Genomic DNA, 18,945 nt, shown 5'->3' on the forward strand with positions numbered 1-18,945 from the left:
TGACATTCCTTTCTAGTTTTTATCTTGCTACTCAAGAAACTATGAATGTATACCTGTTCAAATACAATAATGTTATTAATGATATTTCCATTAGTTGCTATACATTATATTTGCCAGGAAAATCTCTCAAGCATCACATTATGATTTCAGGTCTGAGCCTGGACTGAGATGCACATAATCCGTTGTTTGAAAAACCTAACTTCCCTTACCCTGACACAGTTGTTTTTGATGTAACTGAATTTTTCAATGCAGCCTATTAAATCTCCATGAATGTGTGCATATGAGGATTTTGGCAGAGAAATAAATAGATGATTTTTGTCCTATGTTGAATCTTTTCTCTATTGAGTGAAGTGAAAGTTGCTCAGTCGTGTCCAACTCTGTGACACCATGGACTTAGTCCATGGAATTCTCCAGGCCAAAATACTGGAGTGGGTGGCCTTTCCTTTCTCCAGGGGATTTTCCCAACCCAGGAATTGAACCCAGTTCTCCCGCATTGCAGGTGGATTCTTTTCTCTATTGAAGAGTTCTTATGTTTATACTCACAGGTTTGGGTTGGTTAGTTAGAATCACATAATCATATAAATTAATACATTTTATATATAAACATGTTTTCTAAACTCTAATAAAATAAGGAATTTAATGAAAATCATATCAATATATGAATGTTGGTTTGTTTGGCAACTACCTAAAAAACAGGGATGGGAATTCCAGAAACCTTAAGAAGTTATTTCTAGACATGATTTTTGGTTCTTTTCTTAAACATATGACTCTTCCCTGTAATCATTATTAAAGATTATCAGAGATATCTGTCTTTAATCCAAGTTTTGATAGTGAACTTCAGTTTATATAGTATTCTTCTGAAGAACTCTTTTGGTGTCTTTGAACATCAGTCAGTTCAGTCACTCAGTCATGTCCAACTCCTTGCAATCCCATGGACTATAGCATGTCAGGCTTTCCTGTCCATTGCCAGCTCCTGAACTTGCTCAAACTCATGTCCATCGAGTTGGTGATACAATTCAAACACCTCATCCTCTGTCATCCCCTTCTCCTCTTGCCTTCAGTCTTTCCCAGCATCAGGGTCTTTCCAAAGAATCAGTTCTTCACATCAGGTGGCCAAAGTATTGGAGTTTCAGCTTCAGCATCAGTCCTTCCAATGAATATTCAGGATTGATTTACTTTAGGACGGACTGGTTGGATCTCCTTGCAGTCGAAGGGAATTTCAAGTGTTTTCCAATGCCTCAGTTCAAAAGCATCAATTGTTTGTTGCTCAGCTTACTTTATGGTCCAACTCTTGTATCCATACATGACTACTAGAAAAATCATAATTTTGACTATATGGACCTTTGCTAAGTAATGTCTCTGCTTTTTAATTGCTGTCTAGGTTGGTCATAGCTTTTCTTCCAAGGATCAAACATCTTTTAATTTCATGGCTGCAGTCACCATTTGCAGTGATTTTTGAGCCCAAGAAAATAAAGTCTGTCACTGTTTCTCTTGTTTCCCCATCTATTTGCCATGAAGTGATTGGATCAGTTGCCACGATCTTCATTTTTTGACTGTTCAGTTTTAAGCCAGCCTTTTCACTCTCATCAAGAAGCTCTTTAGTTCCTCATTTTCTGCTGTAAGGGTCGTATCATCTGCACATCTGAGTTATTGGTATTTCTCCCGACAATCTTGATTCCAACTTGTGCTTCATCTGGCCAAGCATTTCATATGATGTACTCTGTGTATAAGGTAAATAAGCCTGGTGACAGTATACAACCTTGATGTACTCCTTTTCCAATTTGGTCCAGTCTGTTGTTCCATGTCCAGTTCTAACCATTGCTTCTTGACCTGCAGGTAAGGTAAGCTCTTTGATCATATTCCTGTAATAATGACACCTCTGTTCGTTTAAGAACTATTTGTCTTTATCGACCTTGAATCTGTTACCACAGATGACAGGGAGGTTATTTTATTACTGTCTGATTCTCTCTATTCTAGGATTAGGAGGGTCAACTTATGTCCAAGGTTTATTCCATTATTTGTTCCAGAGGCTGGTAAACATTGTAAATGAATATCACAACTGAATGTTGAATCAACACCTTCAGACACTGAACCATATGTTTTAGCGAGAAGCTGGGTTTTTCTTAAAATGGTCACAGAATTCCATTAGTTTCTTGAAGATATATCAGAATTAGAAAAGATATACACACTAAACACTATGAAAACTTCAAATATCATAACAATTCATCCTTCTGAAAGACTTGCTGAGGTCAGCCACAATTCATATTTTTTATGCTTTGTTATTCTGGATCACATTACACTAATATTGAAGTTATATGTGATAAATTTGTTCTTAAGTCATTACTTACTTAAATACCTCACTTTACTTCTAAGAGAAAGCTATATCAATGTATCTGTCATATACCTAACCCCTTATTTGATATCGACCATGTGGCTTTTTCTGAAGATAAGCTAAGCGTTCTCTGATGTATGTGTAACTGAACTAGAGTACGTAAATTCATGTCTATATGGGTTTGTCTATTTTCAGTAAGAATAAAAAGGAAATGTGTCATTTTCATGTGTTCCAAATTTCATGTGTCTTCTCACCTGAGAATGCTGAATGCTTCCTAGTCAATTCAAGAGGACCTTTGCTATATCATTAATGGAATGTTTAGGCCAGATTTTGGTAATAATCTATATTTTAATAGACTATTATTCTTTAGTTTGTATTTTAATTCTTATTGGAATTTAAAGTATTTTAATATTTTAATTGGAATTAAAATTTGTATTTTAATTTTGGAATCTTTAGTGGATGTACTGGCCATGGTAATAAAAATTAACTCAGATTTTTCCATTGTATTTCTGTGGATAAACAGTGTTTTATTTTTCCCTTGCCTCAGAGAAATAATACAAATTAATTTGGTGGCCAGCCTTAACAATAGATAAAGTTCTTCCTTTTCAAATTAACAAAGAAAAGTGGTCACTGTTGTATTGTTGAGAGTCAGATTCTTTCTTTTTCCAGACCTCCATGATACTGATTTTAGCATTTTGATTCTAGGCTGTTTTTGATATCGAATCATGGCTATTTCTTTCTCGTATAATACTGCCGTGCTCCTAAGCAACAGCCTAATTCGCAATTGATCTGTTGGGGTAAAATAATATTATAATGATTAAAGACTGCAAAACTAAGGGTGAAAATACTAACATTTAAAGAGAAAATAATTTTAGTCTTTCTGTTTAGATTTATTCCCAAATGACCATTTGGGGTGTTTGATATTCTAAATTGCCTGGGATAATCATATTTTTTGAAAAACAAAACAAAACAAAACAAAAAACAAAAAAAACTTTTTACTTATTTGTTAGATTTTGTTTTGGCAATTTACAGAGATACAGAAAGACAGAGAATGAATCAAAGAACATGAGGCCACAATATAACTACTATTAATAATTCCCCATCTCCTAGAAAGTCAGCATTGTGGTGAACCTAAAGATGTTCTTGATAGTTACATATATGATGAGAATTCTTTTCAGCTACTTGTGATAGCTGTGAGAACATTTTTTAAAGGAGATATATAATTTTAGTTGTTTTGTTTGCTTTATTGGTTACTCACCTATCACTTCTAATTTTTCATGTAAAAGGCTAATCTATGAAAATGCTGTTCATAGCTGTTGTAAGATTTTATAAGAGTGGATAGGGTAAGTTGGTCTTCCTCATGAAATACATAAACATTTTGGCAGTGGTAGATTTACCTTCTTGAATTTAACTTCCTCATATTTCTTGGGCAATCAATCTGTGTTGAGAATAGGGGAAAGATAATAGTTATCTATGTTTCTGTGCTTTGAAATAACTTATGGTAAGTAGACAGGCATCTTGATGTTAACTAGTCTGAGGATGGTGTTAAGCTAGTGTGTATGTGTATTAAGAGCAATAATAAAATTAAGTTCCTATATCAATGTGATAAATGAAACATTTTAGACCAAATGAAAAAAATTGATTTTCTGAATATAACCCTTCTGTGAAGGTGTGGATTGAAACTGCATTTCCACTAGGTAACAGTTAACATGTATTTTTGAAAGCAGTGATACATTATCATAATGTAGTCCAGCCGAATAGAAGCCCCTTAATGGTGGTGAATTTGTCCTGTTCACTTCTATTTTTCCAGTGACTAATAGCCATATAATACATATATATTGAATACAAACAAAAGCAAATATATTTAAATGAATAAACTAAGGAATTATAATCTTGAAATTATGCTTACTGTTATGTAATTTTGCTTAATTTTTAATCTAATTAGAATAAAATTTAAGTACTGTGATAAATATTAAAGGACTGATGTATGTATCATAAATCTGTTTCATTTCTTGCTAAGCAAGATGGTCACACATGACTGGTCGTATGTCACATATTGTTACCTGGCTTTGTTGACAGTCACGCATTTTACACCACATTGTTTGTATGCAGTTTTGTATTCAACTAGGCATTCTTGTTTTCCAAAAATTGGGATTTATTTTGTAGTGTAATTTATAAATTATTTTTTTCTAACAAATGTTTTCCTTTATGCCAAGTGAGGGGGCCATTTGGCATCCATAGAGATATAAACTTTGGAGTTTTATGTATTATAGGAAAAGTTTTCATTTGTATTCATATGGTATCACCAAATTGTAAGTTACATGCATTGAGTACTCTGTTCAGTGCTTAGTTAATTTTATGTGAATTTTAGGAGGTAACATAGGGAGTATGAAGTGCCATTCTGTTGTTGAAGCAAATGTCCCCCCCCCCACTGGAAATTTAGATTAAAATTTGAGCAAGGAAATAGGATCATGGTTTGCTTTGAGCATCTGTATTTATTCAGCTGTAACAGAAATACTTCATTTCTGTGCTCACTGTAAGGTATCTATTCAGAGTACCTATTTACTGCAATTTCTGTAAGAAAAATGTAGCTTGAAATGGATTCTCAGCTTCCCCATATGTTTGTTATAGTTCTTCATGCAGATAGACATATACAAGGTACCTAAGCAAGTTCTTGCTGACCTATACAGTACCTGCATCCTATCAGGTCATATTTCAGCTCCTATATTTTTGATAAATAGCCTGGCTCTTAAAAAGCTCTGTCCATGGTGCTGAAACCTCTTGTGATGTATGAGCATGTCTTGCTGATAAATTCTAATGTCAGCCTCTCTGTGATAGTGATTCATCAGGTTGTAAAATTTGTGTTTGGGAAACACACTGAATTAGCAAGTTTCATATTTTGTTTGTGGTAAAATTAACACAGTTTGTTCTTTTGTATTAAAGAATTTATAACAATTACTTTCAAGCATTGCATTAACAGCTTGGATTTAATTAGATACTGTTAGTGCTATCACAAAAGCAAATGTCTAGTGTTAACAAATACGTTGATATGACTTCAGTGCTAGAAATGTTTACAGGCCAGTGACATGTTGGTAATAAGAAGGAAGCTTCTATAGGAACAATTAAGCAATTGATGATGAATAGTTAAAGTAGCAATTAACAAGGAAGCCTTGTAGAGATAAGAAATTTGCATACAGAAAGTAAGGCTTATTACTGTTGGTGATTTGTTTTTTTTTAAAAATAGTTTCAGGATGTTTTATTTGTACACAGATACATTTTTGGGGGCAGAACTATGGATTTTTGTTTGTAAATATGACTAAAGCCTTAAAAAATCTTGGTAGTTTTTTCCAGGTAAAATTCTTGTATTTTTTGTATAAGATTCTAAATTACAAATATTAGTATCTCAATGATTCTCAATTTTTTAACCTGCATTCCTTTAGGTGCCTTAAATATTGTCATAGAGAACTGCACTTTTGTTTAATTTTATTCTAAATTAGTCTCAGAATCTTTTCATTAGTAAAACAGTCCTCTTAAATTTCTGTTTAACTCTGGAATTTCTACTATCAACTCTGTATATCTTAAGATTAAATTTAAAAATTCCAGTCTCAGAAAATTGTAGTCTCCTAAAATTCTAAAATCTATTGTTATCCTGGGATAAAGAACCATCCACTTTGATCATAACTATCTTTAAGTCCATACCAACTGGGTAAGTTGCTACACAATTATATAAACCTCCTTCTTTGGGGGTCATATAGAATATATTGTTTTCTTGCTGTATTTGCAACATAGAAGAGTATTAGGTTATTTGCTTGTTATTGCAGTGTCATTAACTGTTTACAATCACAAGATTTGAAAATTACACCTAGGTAAGTCCTACTGAGATTTGGTGATATTTTCTACAAAGCAAGCAGCCTAATATTGAGTCACTGCCAATTATTAAAATAAGACTTTCAGTTCCTCAAATATTGGGTTTATATTATGTGAACCTAAAAGTTAAATCTACTCCAAAAGCTTCGGAGAAGGCAATGGCAACCCACTCCAGTACTCTTGCCTGGAAAATCCCATGGGCGGAGGTGCCTGGTGGGCTGCCGTCTATGGGGTCGCACAGAGTCGGATACGACTGAAGCGACTTAGCAGCAGCAGCAACTCCAAAAGCTTCTTGTTAAGAAAATCTTTAAGTGAATACATAATTTCCTAGAGGATTTGTTTTTGTCAATAAGGGGTTAAGTACAATGCTTTATTGCTGTTCAATATTGATAAAGTGCCTTCCAGGATCCATTTTTGTGCACTATAGACATGTAGTTACACCCAGTAAAAGTGTCCTACTCTTAGCCTTCCAAATTTCATTATAGAAAAACACTTTTGAAAACACTGTCATTTAAATATCTGGTCAGATGATATTTCCCAGAAATTATTCTTTATTTAGAAACAAAAACAAGACAAAAGCAACTGATTTTAATCCAAAATGTATTTTTCCTTATAAAAGAGGCCCACATACTCACTGTGTCTACTCTACAGAATTTGTCCATTTTATTACACCACGTGTCAATTCAAGTTTATCGGGTCACTGCGAAAACTCGTGGCTAATATGTGTAATACAACACAGGAGGAGGTATTGCTCAGTTCAACTATTCTTATATACTTAAAAAAGATACAGAAATGTTTTTGTCCACTTTAACTGTAGTCCAGACAGAAAAGTTACATGAAAGTTCTAGAAAATGGATTTATTTTATTTGGTTGCCACAGTACCCTTTGAAGCCAGTTAATTAAAATGCCAAACTTGTACATCTGTCCATTGGTCAGGAGCAGCACTGGTGAAGCTTAAACTTCTTTCTGCAAAGTAATATTTCTCTGCCTTTTTTTTTTTTTTTAAGTACAACCACAGTCTTGAGTTTTTCCTTGAAGTAGATTTAGTTGGTTGTTTTTAGGACATGTTAGTTGGCACACCTATAACAGTTGCTTTTACTTCCAGTGCTGCACCTTTTTCTTTGCCTGTTTCCCAGAGGTTGATCAGAGGAGGGTAAAGCTCACTGAACGCAAAGGTTGGTTTCTGTAAGTAATTCCTTACATAGTTATGTCCACCATCACAGTTGACTTCTTGAGAGAGGAAGCTGAAAAGACAGATCACACCAATAATCCCCAGAGAGCCTCCAAGGCAAGCCATAAATGTTGTGGTGTTATTCTTTTCATACTTTTTTTGATCAGGGTCCAAACCTTTTGTGGTGACATTTACACATTGTTTTCTGCTTTTTTGATAGATGGTGGGGATATCAATACAAATCTTATACTCAGTTGCTGGGTTCAGATGAGTAAGATTATACACCTTGACATCAGATGGTATTCGTGCACTTTGGGCAGCATGGGAATTCTCAGCCTTGACAAAGGCTGTCCACTTAATACTGGATTTGAGAATTTTAGAACTTGCTTTCCAAGACACCAGAACTGAATTGGCCTGAACATCTTTTATTTTAATATTCAAGGATCCATTGTTATCCTGGGGAAGAGAGCCATCCACTTTGATCATAACAGACTTTAAGTCAGCACCCACCAGGTTAGTTGCTATGCAGGTATACAAACCCCCCTCTGCTGGGGTGATGCCACTTATGTCAAGGGTGCCTTCAGAATGGACATAGAACTTATTTGTTAGAGTATTAGGCAAGAGTTTTTTACCAGAAGGTGTTATCCAGTAGATTTCAGGCTGTGGCTCTGCAGTAGCTCTACAGTGTAAGGAAACATAACTCCCAGCTTCTAAATCCAGGTTGGAAGGAAAACTCTCAGGAGCTATAAGAGGGAGACAGATTTCCATCATTTCCCTAAAATGCACCTGCCGCACATTCTGGCCTTGGAATTCGGGCGGGTCCACACAAAACAGTGACTCTGGCTCCATAAATCGAATGTTGGTTTTGTTCATATTAATCCAACGGATGACACAGTCACACCTGATAGGATTGCTGTGTATGCTGATTTCCTTGAGGTTTGGCAGAGATTCCACTGTACCCTGGTACAGGGCACTAAGGGCATTGCTGTTAAGCATAAGTGATTCCAGCTTGGGCAGCCGGAAAAATGCATTTGGGTGAATGTAAGACAACCTGGGGTTGTTAGTAGCTTCTATTTTTCTTAAATCTGGTAAGTTATCCACAGCAAGACTGTCGATGGAAATCAGCTCAGGCATATTGTTTATTCCCAACTCTTTTAAGTGTAGCATATTACTAAAATCTCCCCTCCGTATTCTGTTAATGGGATTTTTATTTAGATCCAAAAATTTGAGGTTTACTGCTTTTTGAAGAGCAACATTGGGCACTTTAATAAGCCTGTTGTCATAAAAAGAGATGCTTTCTAAGTTTTCAAGTCCAACCAAGGCGTTATCTGGTATTTCTGTGAGGTTTATACCAGCTATAACCAGGCTGCGAAGATTGATAAGAGGCTTAAAGTTCATATCTTTGATTCTGATGATTGGATTTTCCCCAATCATCAGAATCTCCAGATTGGGAAGAGCCTCAAACCACTTACTGTTGATCATCTGCAATCTGTTTGAATTGAGATGAAGTCGAAGAAGATTATGTAGGCCAATAAAGGCTCCTGGTGAAATTGCAGAAAGCAAGTTGTGATTAATATAGAGTTCTTGTAAGTTGCTTAGTCCAGACAGACATTTTTCAGGCAGCTCAGTAAGTTTGTTTTCTTCTAGGTATACAGAAAGAAGCTGAGGCATCTTTTTTACATTAATGTTGGTGACTGAAGATAAATTGTTTTGAGATAAGTCCAGGCCAGTAAGGTTTACTGGAAAGTCTATGGAGTATTCAATTTTTGCAATATTGTTAGTCTGTAGTAGCAGAATCTGTGTGTCAGCAGGCAGTCTGGTTGGGAAATTTGAAAGACCTAAATCATTACAATCCACTGTAGATGCCTCCATATAAATGGATCGAGGTGTAAACCAGGGCCGGATTTCACATGTACATAACTGTGGGCAATCTGCTTTTTTATCTACAGCTTGTACTAGGGTAGTGATAGCTAGGCCAAGTAGCACATGAATTTGGAGTAGCAGGTCCTTCATCTTAGCTTTCTTCTTCAGGAATTTAATGGGCCCTTAAGGATTCCACGGTCACTGCTAGTAAGATCAGTAAGAACTGATTGATACAAAAAATAGTTGCTTTTGTCAAATGACGAATGCCAGAGAATGGCAAAGACTTTCTTCATGGAAATAAGTGCCAGTGCCACAGTTGCATTGTCCAGAAATGCCATGCATATTGGAGAAAAGGCTTCTATCTCCTTTACGATAGGATATGGATATAACTTTTGAAGATGGAGTATGTATAGATGGTCACAGGAAATTAGGCAATTCATTTATTTAGGAGTATAATATTCACATCCCATGCTTGTTCAGTACTTGCAGGAATAGCAGCATGATGCTAACTATAATAAAATATAAAAGAAAAAAGAAAGATAATTAGTCCAAAGGAAAAAAAAACAATACCCATTAACTAATTATGATTCTTATATATAATAGTCTTATTTTACAGTTAATTCAATATGTTTTGATGACCTTATTCCCTGTTATGACTACCCTTAATAGTAATTGGCCCACACATTGGACAGGCTGAGAAACTGTATCTTTAGTAGACTTAAATTACATTAAACATAAAGAATTTTTCTCTGTTTTTCAAATCTTTGCTTGTTTTATTGCTTGTTATTATGAGCTATTATTTGTTGTTCTATTTGACAATTACGGTGGGGAGGGGAGAAAACCTTTCAGTGATGGCTTTTTTATTTTCTCTTAGAGAAGCAAAATTAAAAGGTTATAAATAAACAATAAATAAATAATGTTGTTCAGTTAAAAATCAAATGAGTTAGTCTGTGATTCCTCAGGTTTCCAGGAGATGACATTTAGAAACAAAATTATAAAATGATGTAGAAATTGTGGTATTCAGCTGAATTTTCCATTTTCATTCATACTTCCTTCCAAAGTCTCCTTTGTATAAAGTGACTTGAATTTTGTAGTCTTTGGAAAAGATTGTCTAACTTGCTGTAGATCCACTTGTATATTGTCATGCTGAGCTGAAATTCAGATTAATGTTAGACTGATTATCCCCCGAAAATAACTTACATTCCATTAGTTAGAACAATGAAAAAGTAACTTTATCACATCAGTAAGACACTTAGCTATACCTTCTTTTAAACGGTTACTGATGTCTTTGTTGTAATAATAAGCAACTGCAAAGCCAAGCTGCAATTTTGATATGTTCTATATTATAAAACACCCCACAACATTCAGATGTTCACTCCACCTGTTATCCTGCTGGTGAGTTCTCCCTGCAAATGCACAGGACAGCTGGAGCACGGCTGCCCTGTTCATTCTGAAGCTTGTGCCTACCAGGGATAACTGTGAATACTGTTCTTTCCTCTCTGCCCAGTATCGACATTCATAGTGGCATTGCTGACTGACTCTAACATGGGTGTTTCAATGACAGAGATAAATATATTTAGAGATACGGCTGCCACAGAGAGACAAAACTTTTTTATTTAATTTAAAAAATTCCTTAGTTTTAAAACTTGTGAAAAATTTACAGTTCTAAGTCACATCTTATCCTCCTCTTGTCCACTAAGACATCTGATAAAACTGGATCATGAAGCTCAGATAACTACTATGTTATCCTGAATTAAGTGTCTTTTTTTAAAATTACTTCACCTATTTAATGATCAGAATTCCTTTTTTTATAAAATACTCTTCAGATATTATTACTCTTAATCTGTTTTAAGTAGGCTCTAAGCCCCTTGAAAGAATTTAATGCAACTGCTTCTTCCCTGAAGATGCCTTATAAATCCTTAGATATCCACCATCTGGGGTCCCTCTTCTTTTTCTCCGTGTTTCTTGTCATTTTCTGCCATACTCCTGCATGCAGCCTTTTCTCTGCCTATAGAACTGTAAATGCTGCAACTTCTCTTTGCCTGGATTGCCTGTTTCTTTGTTTTAAGTTAATTCTTGCTCTTTTGTCAATCTTCAGTTCAAGCATCACCTCTCTAGGAAGCCTTCCATATAACTCCTCCTCCCAAGTTGTACTTAGCTTCCTGCTGGTACAGGTGGTTCCAGCGCCCCAGCACACATCTCTGTTAGAATTTTTAGTTGATTTTCTCCCTCATCAAATACTCACTTCCTTTCATGCCTGAGATCTGCCTGATGTTGCAACCCCAGCTACTGGGCATGATGATTAGAACACAGTAGATGCTCAAAAAAGGTTTTCAGTGAACCGATAAATGAATTACATTAATAAATATATATATATTCATCTTTCTATATGACTATAGAACCAACTTAAGCAGCTTGGTTTAATTTCCTAATTTCAAATCTAGTTCGTTTAATGCACATAAATCTACTATACAGAATATGTGTTACCTTTATTGCTAAAATTCAAGGTTTAAATTTTAATGTAATACAAAGGAACTAGATTTTAAAGAAAAGTCATCTAATATATCTTAGTTTATTCCTTAATTTATTCAGTCAAAACTTAATGAACACCTATTATGTGCCACTTTGAGTTAATAGTTGGAGGATAAAAGGATGACTTAGATATGATTTCTTCCCTTCATAAGTTTTCAGTCTTTCAAGGGTGACACAAGTAAATAGGGAGAGGTACCAGGATACAATTTGAAATAGAAAACTATTGCATTTCTATTTTCAAAATGAAGAAAAGGCCTAGGTACAAAGTATAAAAGATATTTCAGTGTGTTGCCACAAATGTTAATAATTCAGTTGTGAACTGAACAATCATAATTTTGGCCAATTAATCAGTTAGATCCAGTTTCTCTAGCAAACAGAAACCTATATTCTCCTTTATGTTAACTAGAAGATTAGAAATGTTCAAGGTAAAACATTCTTTTAGGGGGGGAATCTTAACCTAATGCCATTTTTTGTTTTAAAATTTTTGTGTTTTCTTAAATTTATATTTACCTTTAATTAGAAACCCTTTTCTAACCTCATTTCATCATTTTGGCATAGTCATATGCCAAAAACAACCAAATCTGAACTACATTTATTCTGTAAGCTTTTGAAAATAAGGAGAGTTCTAAAAGTAGTGAACACATTTGAGTTTCATTTTTCCAGGTCTGTAGGAAGAAATTGTCAGTATGGGAAGTACAACAGAGGATATGTAAATTGTGCCTTTATTGTAATACTGATTTTTTTCTCATTTGGAAATGATGATGATACTTTCACTAATGGATTATTTGGCATGGATTGTTTGCAGGATAGTAAGGCAGTAATAACATCTTACATATTAGTGCTTTGCTGTTTTCAACGACCTTTGATATCCATTGTTTATTTTATGTTAATAATGACCTTGAAACAGATTGCAGAGGGATTTTAACCACTGTTTCTGTTTTGTTTTGTTTTTTCACAATCTATCTGCCTGGAATCACACAGCTAATATTGATGAGGAGGAATTCGAACCCAGGCTTTATCTTTAGGCCTGCAGCTCTTTCTAGTAAGGCATGTTGCCTATACATGTAAACGTGATGAAATCGTATTGACAAAGGTAGTGCAATGATTTATTTCTTAGCGTGGGCTGGCATTACCTTTGTCTTCAGCTTTTCAAATTTAGAGTATTTAATATTATCAATCTACTAATAGTGAGCAGGATGTGATCCACACTAACCAGACTCACAAGAGACAAGACCCAAATCCCAACACATTACAGTGAGAAATATGACTATCAAGAGTACAAATGTTAATACCTGAATCTGCTAGTCAATGCTTTGGCTTCATTTTAAAAATATTCTTAGTAGTACAAATTATGAACCTGCACTTTGTTTGTGAATATAAAGTCGGGGCAGGGAATTTAGGTTAGACTTCTTCTTATTGTCATCAGAAATGATAGTCTGACATGCTTGCTTTAGTAAAGAGCATATATCATCACAGGAAACTGAACCTCTTGAGCCTCATGGCCTTTAGCATGGCTTCAGCCCTCAAAAGCTTATTGTGGGAAACTTTTTCCAGATTTATTCTTGGTCACTTCTCATCTGTGTCATGATAATTATTTGTTTACACTTCTTTTTCCCCTTACTTGCCATAAAATTATTAGATAATAGATTATTGCTAGACATTTGATTATTAGACTATTTCCTTACTAGGTATAAGATTATTAGGTTGTTACTTTCTAAATTATGAGATTATTATTATTATTGTTAGAAACTATGTTCAGCTTCCTTTTGATTTGATTATATTGGTGTATTTGATTGCTTGATTAGTACCTAGGCCAGTATATAGGTCATTAAATGTTTGCTACATGATAACTCACAATTATCTTTCTATAACTTGTGTTAGATGATAGCATATGGACTAGTGATTAAAATTACTTTTGTCCTTAAGTAACTTACAACACCAAAAACAGTGGTTAAAATCCCTCTGTAATCTATTTCAAGGTCATCACCTGAAATGCAGGAGACCCCAGTTCGATTCCTGGGTCGGGAAGATCCTCTGGAGAAGGGATAGGCTACCCACACCAGCATACTTAGGCTTCCCTTATGGCTCAGCTGGTAGAGAATCTTCCGGCAATGTGGGAGATCTGGGTTCGATCCCTGGGTTGGGAAGATCCCCTGGAGAAGGAAAAGGCTACCCACTCCAGTATTCTGGCCTGGAGAATTCCAGGGACTCTATAGTCCATGGGGTTGCAAAGGGTTGAACATGACAGAATGACTTTCACTTTCAACTTACAATTAGCAACACAGAAAAAAAAAAAAATAAAGAGGAAAAGATATGCCCCCAGATTTTTATAGAATTTTTTTTCTTATTGTTTGACAGAAAGTAGAAATATCACAGTTATACTGCAAAGTTTCCAATGGGAAAACAGAAAATGGTTCACTTTACTAGCACCAACTTAAAATCATAGCTGGTCTTTAGGTAAGCCTTAGCTTTATCAGTGAGAAAATGGTGTTTGGTGGTGGTGATTTTGAGACTTGGGCTAGACAGCAATTATATTGGTGACGTTGATTTTAGAAGGAGAGTTTGTCATTTGTTCTTTATATGCATTGGTGTAAAAATTTTCTGTTTTAATTAACAAACTAGTTATGTCATTAAAAAATAAATGGAGCAGCATCCCATCTTCACGTTTTGAGAATTTTAATGTATGTGCCCTAAATCCTCTTACTTTTATCCTTCTTCTCCCTCATCTTTCCCTCCTCTGTTTTTCCTTTTTGAATATATTGGAGTAAAAAGAGACACTCGCTGAAAAATTTTTTCAAACTTAGAAAACTTGTATTATACAATTATTGATATACTTACTTAATTTCCTATACTCCATCAATTTGCTTGGATTTTTTTTTCTCCTAAGGAATAGGAAAAGTATACTTAAAAATATCAGTATTTCAAGTTAGGTTTAAAGATTTAAGACTGTTGCTTGGGAAGATGATCTGGAACATTATATTGAGACTGGGATATAATAAGCCTTCAAATAAATACTTTATGATGGATGAATGTATGAATGGATGGATGTTTATAAAGTACGTATAGATAAAACATTGTCCTTCTCTTCTTCAAAATAAAGTAAGCCATATGCAATAAAACTTAATAATTGTAGATACATCTTCATTTAATGATTTCCTGTTGTTAGTGCACACATCATATACATGGTCATACCTAGGAGCTAAGGACCAATTGATACTTAACTATTGCTCATTTCTGTTGCTTTTTCATTTAAAGCTTCTTTTGTAAGGTCTTGTCTATACTTCCTTTTAGTTTTAAAGGCAACAGAATCTTCCATATATTAAAGCAAAGGTAAGCTGTAATTGAATATTATACAATTTCAGAGGACATTGTTAGTGAAATGTCACCAGGAATGAAAACTGACATCTCAATGAAATGTATTATATCAAGGCTCTTTTAAATGACTTGAATGAATGACTCATACAAGTCTAAAGGCAAACCCTATTAGAGTTTACCATCTATCTACTTTTTCATTTATTCTTCCATTCAGTCTTTCAGTAAGTATTTGCCGAGAGCCTACTGCATCAGTCAATGTGCTTTCATTTCTAGTCATTACATTCCATAAGATTTTTAAGAATTGAAAGATTAAAAATGACTTTTCTTTGACAAAGTGTAATTGACAGTGTACATAAGGCCTTTTTTGGGGTTGGCAAATTCAGAAGACTTTTAATTTTTTTAATTTAAAAGGCATTTTAAGATGTATTTTTTCTCATAGTATCTTTATTTTTTTTCTGTTGGCTTCCCCATGTCATTTTTGCGTGATATTCGGGAGAATAGCATTGAAACATGTATATTATCATATGTGAAATGGATAGCCAGTCCAGGTTCAATGCATGACACAGGGTGCTCAGTGCTGGTGCACTGGGATGACCCAGAGGAATGGGATGGGGAGGGAGGTGGGAGGGGGGCTCGGATGGGGAACACATGTACACCCATGGTGGATTCATGTCAATGTATGGCAAAACCACTACAATATTGTAAAGTAATTAGCCTCCAATTAAAATTAATTTTAAGAAAAAATTTTTAAAAGTGTTTTATATGTTTTAAATTAAATAATATGTGCAAATTAGACTCTGACCAGCAGAGTAAAAGCTCCCAGTTTTAGCCATTAAAAGAAAGCAATTTTAAGAATTCTCATATCTTAAGGATATTTTTAAATATTTGTGGACACTCATAACTTTAGATTTCTTCAAAATAAAAATAGAAATAGTTTCTAGCTATAATTATATATGGAATTTTTGAGACCAAAGACTATTTTTTCCTTGGTAAAAAGATCTTAATTCTTTAGCTTCTTCTGTTTTTCTACGTTTCTGAAACATTGACCAGACACCTCCTTCTCGGCAGACACTGTTGTAGCCACTACACAGTCAACAATAGATAAGATAAATTGTCTGTTCACCAAGCTCTCAGTTATTGAAGGAGAAAAGAGCAGAGGATGCTGCACTGTAGAGCTGACGTTGTAACAGTAGTATGTGCACTGCTCTGCAGATGCACAAAGGAGAGGAATTCCTAGGTCTCTCTACCCAGCCCGAGTAACTTGAGTCTTCTGTATTCTTTTATAATGCTTATAAAAACTCAACTGAAGTAGTGGGGAAACACGTGGGTAAGGAGATTTAATATCCACTATCTTTCAGGTGAATTTTTACAATCCTAAAGCTTAAGAACAAAGTGTGGCTTCTTCCCCATACTTCATTATGTGTATTATAGAGACTGCAGAGTCTGAAGAAGCAAAACATTTGGATGCTTAAGTTCAAAAATTGTTAAAGATAGGAGGTTGCTATGGCTACATTAAAGCCCAGTTTTTCCTTTTCTTCTACAGCAAATTGCTAGCTAAGTTCATTTGTGTAAAGAACTTAAATTCTATTCTCCCATTTTCTGACTTTACATTCCTTTGTTGTTAAGACTCAGTCTTTTTTCAATTCTAATTGAAGGTTCTGTATCCCAAAGGTATTGTTGGACTACATCAAATGCATCCCTATAAAAGGTTATTATTTTTTTTCCTTGAGAAATATTTATTTTCCAGTTTTTCAGAACATAATTGTTCTCTGCCAACATTCAGGGAGTGGATAATGGTGACTATTTAGAGTAGTTTAATGAATACCAACTTAAAATATTTAGACGTTAATAAAAAAATTGATAAATAGGAAGAAAATTTGCTTTGCATTATGAAATATGGGCCAAGTTTACTAGGTGATTGTGTGATTGAGGACAGGGCATCTTACTTTCCTATGCCCCAAGTTATTGATCATTAGAATTTAGAAAATGGTTGTATGATCATTAAGGTTTTTTTTTTTCATATTCTAAGCTTATTGATACTACTCTGAACATGAAAAATATTTTTAAAAATATCTAAAAAATAGCTGTGGGTAAACAGTTTTAATCTTTGTATTTAATTGATCACTTGTTTATAGTCAGTGCTGTAGTTCTATGTCTTAAACACATTAGGATCACTGAATTTTAGTCATTACGGGTTTTTTTTTAATGCTATCAGACTGATTACCTGCCGTTATTTCTATTTCATTTTATATTTATATCTAGTCAGTAAATGAAGAATAGAGTTACTTTAGTCATCATATTGAGGTACACTAACCACTGGGTAAGTAAATTGCCTGAATTAGGTCCCTTGATGGAATAAATGAAGCAAAAATGAGTTGCTAGTAACTATTAATATTGGCATATGAACAATATATGCCTTATGATTTTTTTTGCTAATTTGAAGGATATGGATTTTTAATAATATCAAAGTTTCAGCCACCTCAGTAAACTTAGCATCATATTAAATTAGTGTATTTTTGATGTCATAGAAATTTTGAACTAGAGATGGGCATAGAGATCTATTGATTCTCAACCTCGTCTCAGTTATGAAACCCTTTGTTCAAATAATGTCTAACCTAGACTCACAGTATGTCAAACATAGGAAAGAAGATCTATTCTGTGATTAAATGCCAGGTGGATGGTAGAGGAGAGTCAGATTTGTGGAAATATTTAAATGCCACCCAGTCTGTCTTTACATCTGATCCTGAAGAGGCTCCAAAGACTGTGGTTTTCTGAACCATCTATTGCATCCTCTCTTAGAAATGAGGTAATAAAGGTCCTCAGAGGTGAAATGACTCAGGCAAAGTGGTTCATTCTAGAAGGGTGTTGAAAATCTGCAGAGACCTTAGTGGCTCAAGTGGTAAAGAATCCGCTTGCAATGCGGGAGATGTGGGTTCAATCGCTGGGTCAGAAAGATCCCCTGAGAAGGAAATGACAACTCACTCCAGTTTTATTGCCTGAGAAATCCCATGGACAGAGGAGCCTGGTGGGCTAGAGTCCATGGGGTCCACGAGGCCGCAAAAGTCATGACTTAGCAACTAAGCAGTAACAACTATGTTCTTAGACATGACTGAGTGACTAACACTTTGACTTTGACTTAGCCATTCTTTCTAATGCAAATTCCCCCAATGTCATCTCAGTCTAGGGACCTACCACAGTGAGGTCTCTCTTCCTTGGCCTTGAAGTGAAGTAGAAGTCACTCAGTCACTCAGTGTTCGACTCTTTGCAACCCCCATGCTCTGTACAGTCCATGGAATTCTCCAGGCCAGAATACTGGAGTGAGTAGCCTTTCCCTTCTCCAGGGGATCTTCCCAACCCAGCGATTGAAAACCCAGGTCTCCCACATTACAGGTGGATTCTTTACCAACTGAGCCACAAGGGAAGCCCTTGGCCTTGACTGCCTCTTAATTGGCCTTTGTCCTTTCAAGGTGGGAAGAATACCCAAGTGTGTTATGATAGCACCGAGTCTCCAAGGTAATTAGGAGCTGCACAAGGGATGGGGCAAGGAAGAAGGATGTGCTCTGGAGAAGAGTGGCTGTGGTAGGAGCAGTTAGTAACAACACATCAATGGCAAACAAGTCCCATGTAGTACTGGTCTTATGCCTTATGTAAATTGCCACAGGTATTCCTCATGTCATCTCTTCTTGTAAACTCTGACATCATTCTTCATTTTCACATTAAGGCCAAAGAGGTTACATGACTCTTTGGAAAATAAGTTTATTCCTCCTCAGATTCCAGTCCCTTTATTTTGCCTCTAATCCACTGCTAAATTAATTAAACACAGAGGCCATTAACTGATAGGACTCTAATTTTGCAGTGGCCTTTG

The 18,945-nt window shown here is 35.0% G+C and overlaps 2 protein-coding genes across 7 annotated transcripts in view; one reads left to right on the plus strand and one right to left on the minus strand.

The window, feature by feature from the left end:
* Nucleotides 1–18,945, plus strand: part of IMMP2L (inner mitochondrial membrane peptidase subunit 2) — a 964,367-nt gene that overhangs the window by 447,050 nt on the left and 498,372 nt on the right. The gene's annotated exons all lie outside the window — the stretch shown is intronic.
* Nucleotides 6,783–18,945, minus strand: part of LRRN3 (leucine rich repeat neuronal 3) — a 40,325-nt gene continuing 28,162 nt past the window's right edge. The window contains exon 2 of the mRNA XM_069588003.1: nucleotides 6,783–9,742. Within this exon, the coding sequence (XP_069444104.1) occupies nucleotides 7,257–9,383 (2,127 nt within the window). The 5' untranslated portion in view covers nucleotides 9,384–9,742 and the 3' untranslated portion in view covers nucleotides 6,783–7,256. The remainder of the gene's footprint in view (nucleotides 9,743–18,945) is intronic.

Source organism: Ovis canadensis, chromosome 4 (assembly GCF_042477335.2).
Source record: "Ovis canadensis isolate MfBH-ARS-UI-01 breed Bighorn chromosome 4, ARS-UI_OviCan_v2, whole genome shotgun sequence".
Lineage (NCBI taxonomy): Eukaryota > Metazoa > Chordata > Mammalia > Artiodactyla > Bovidae > Ovis > Ovis canadensis.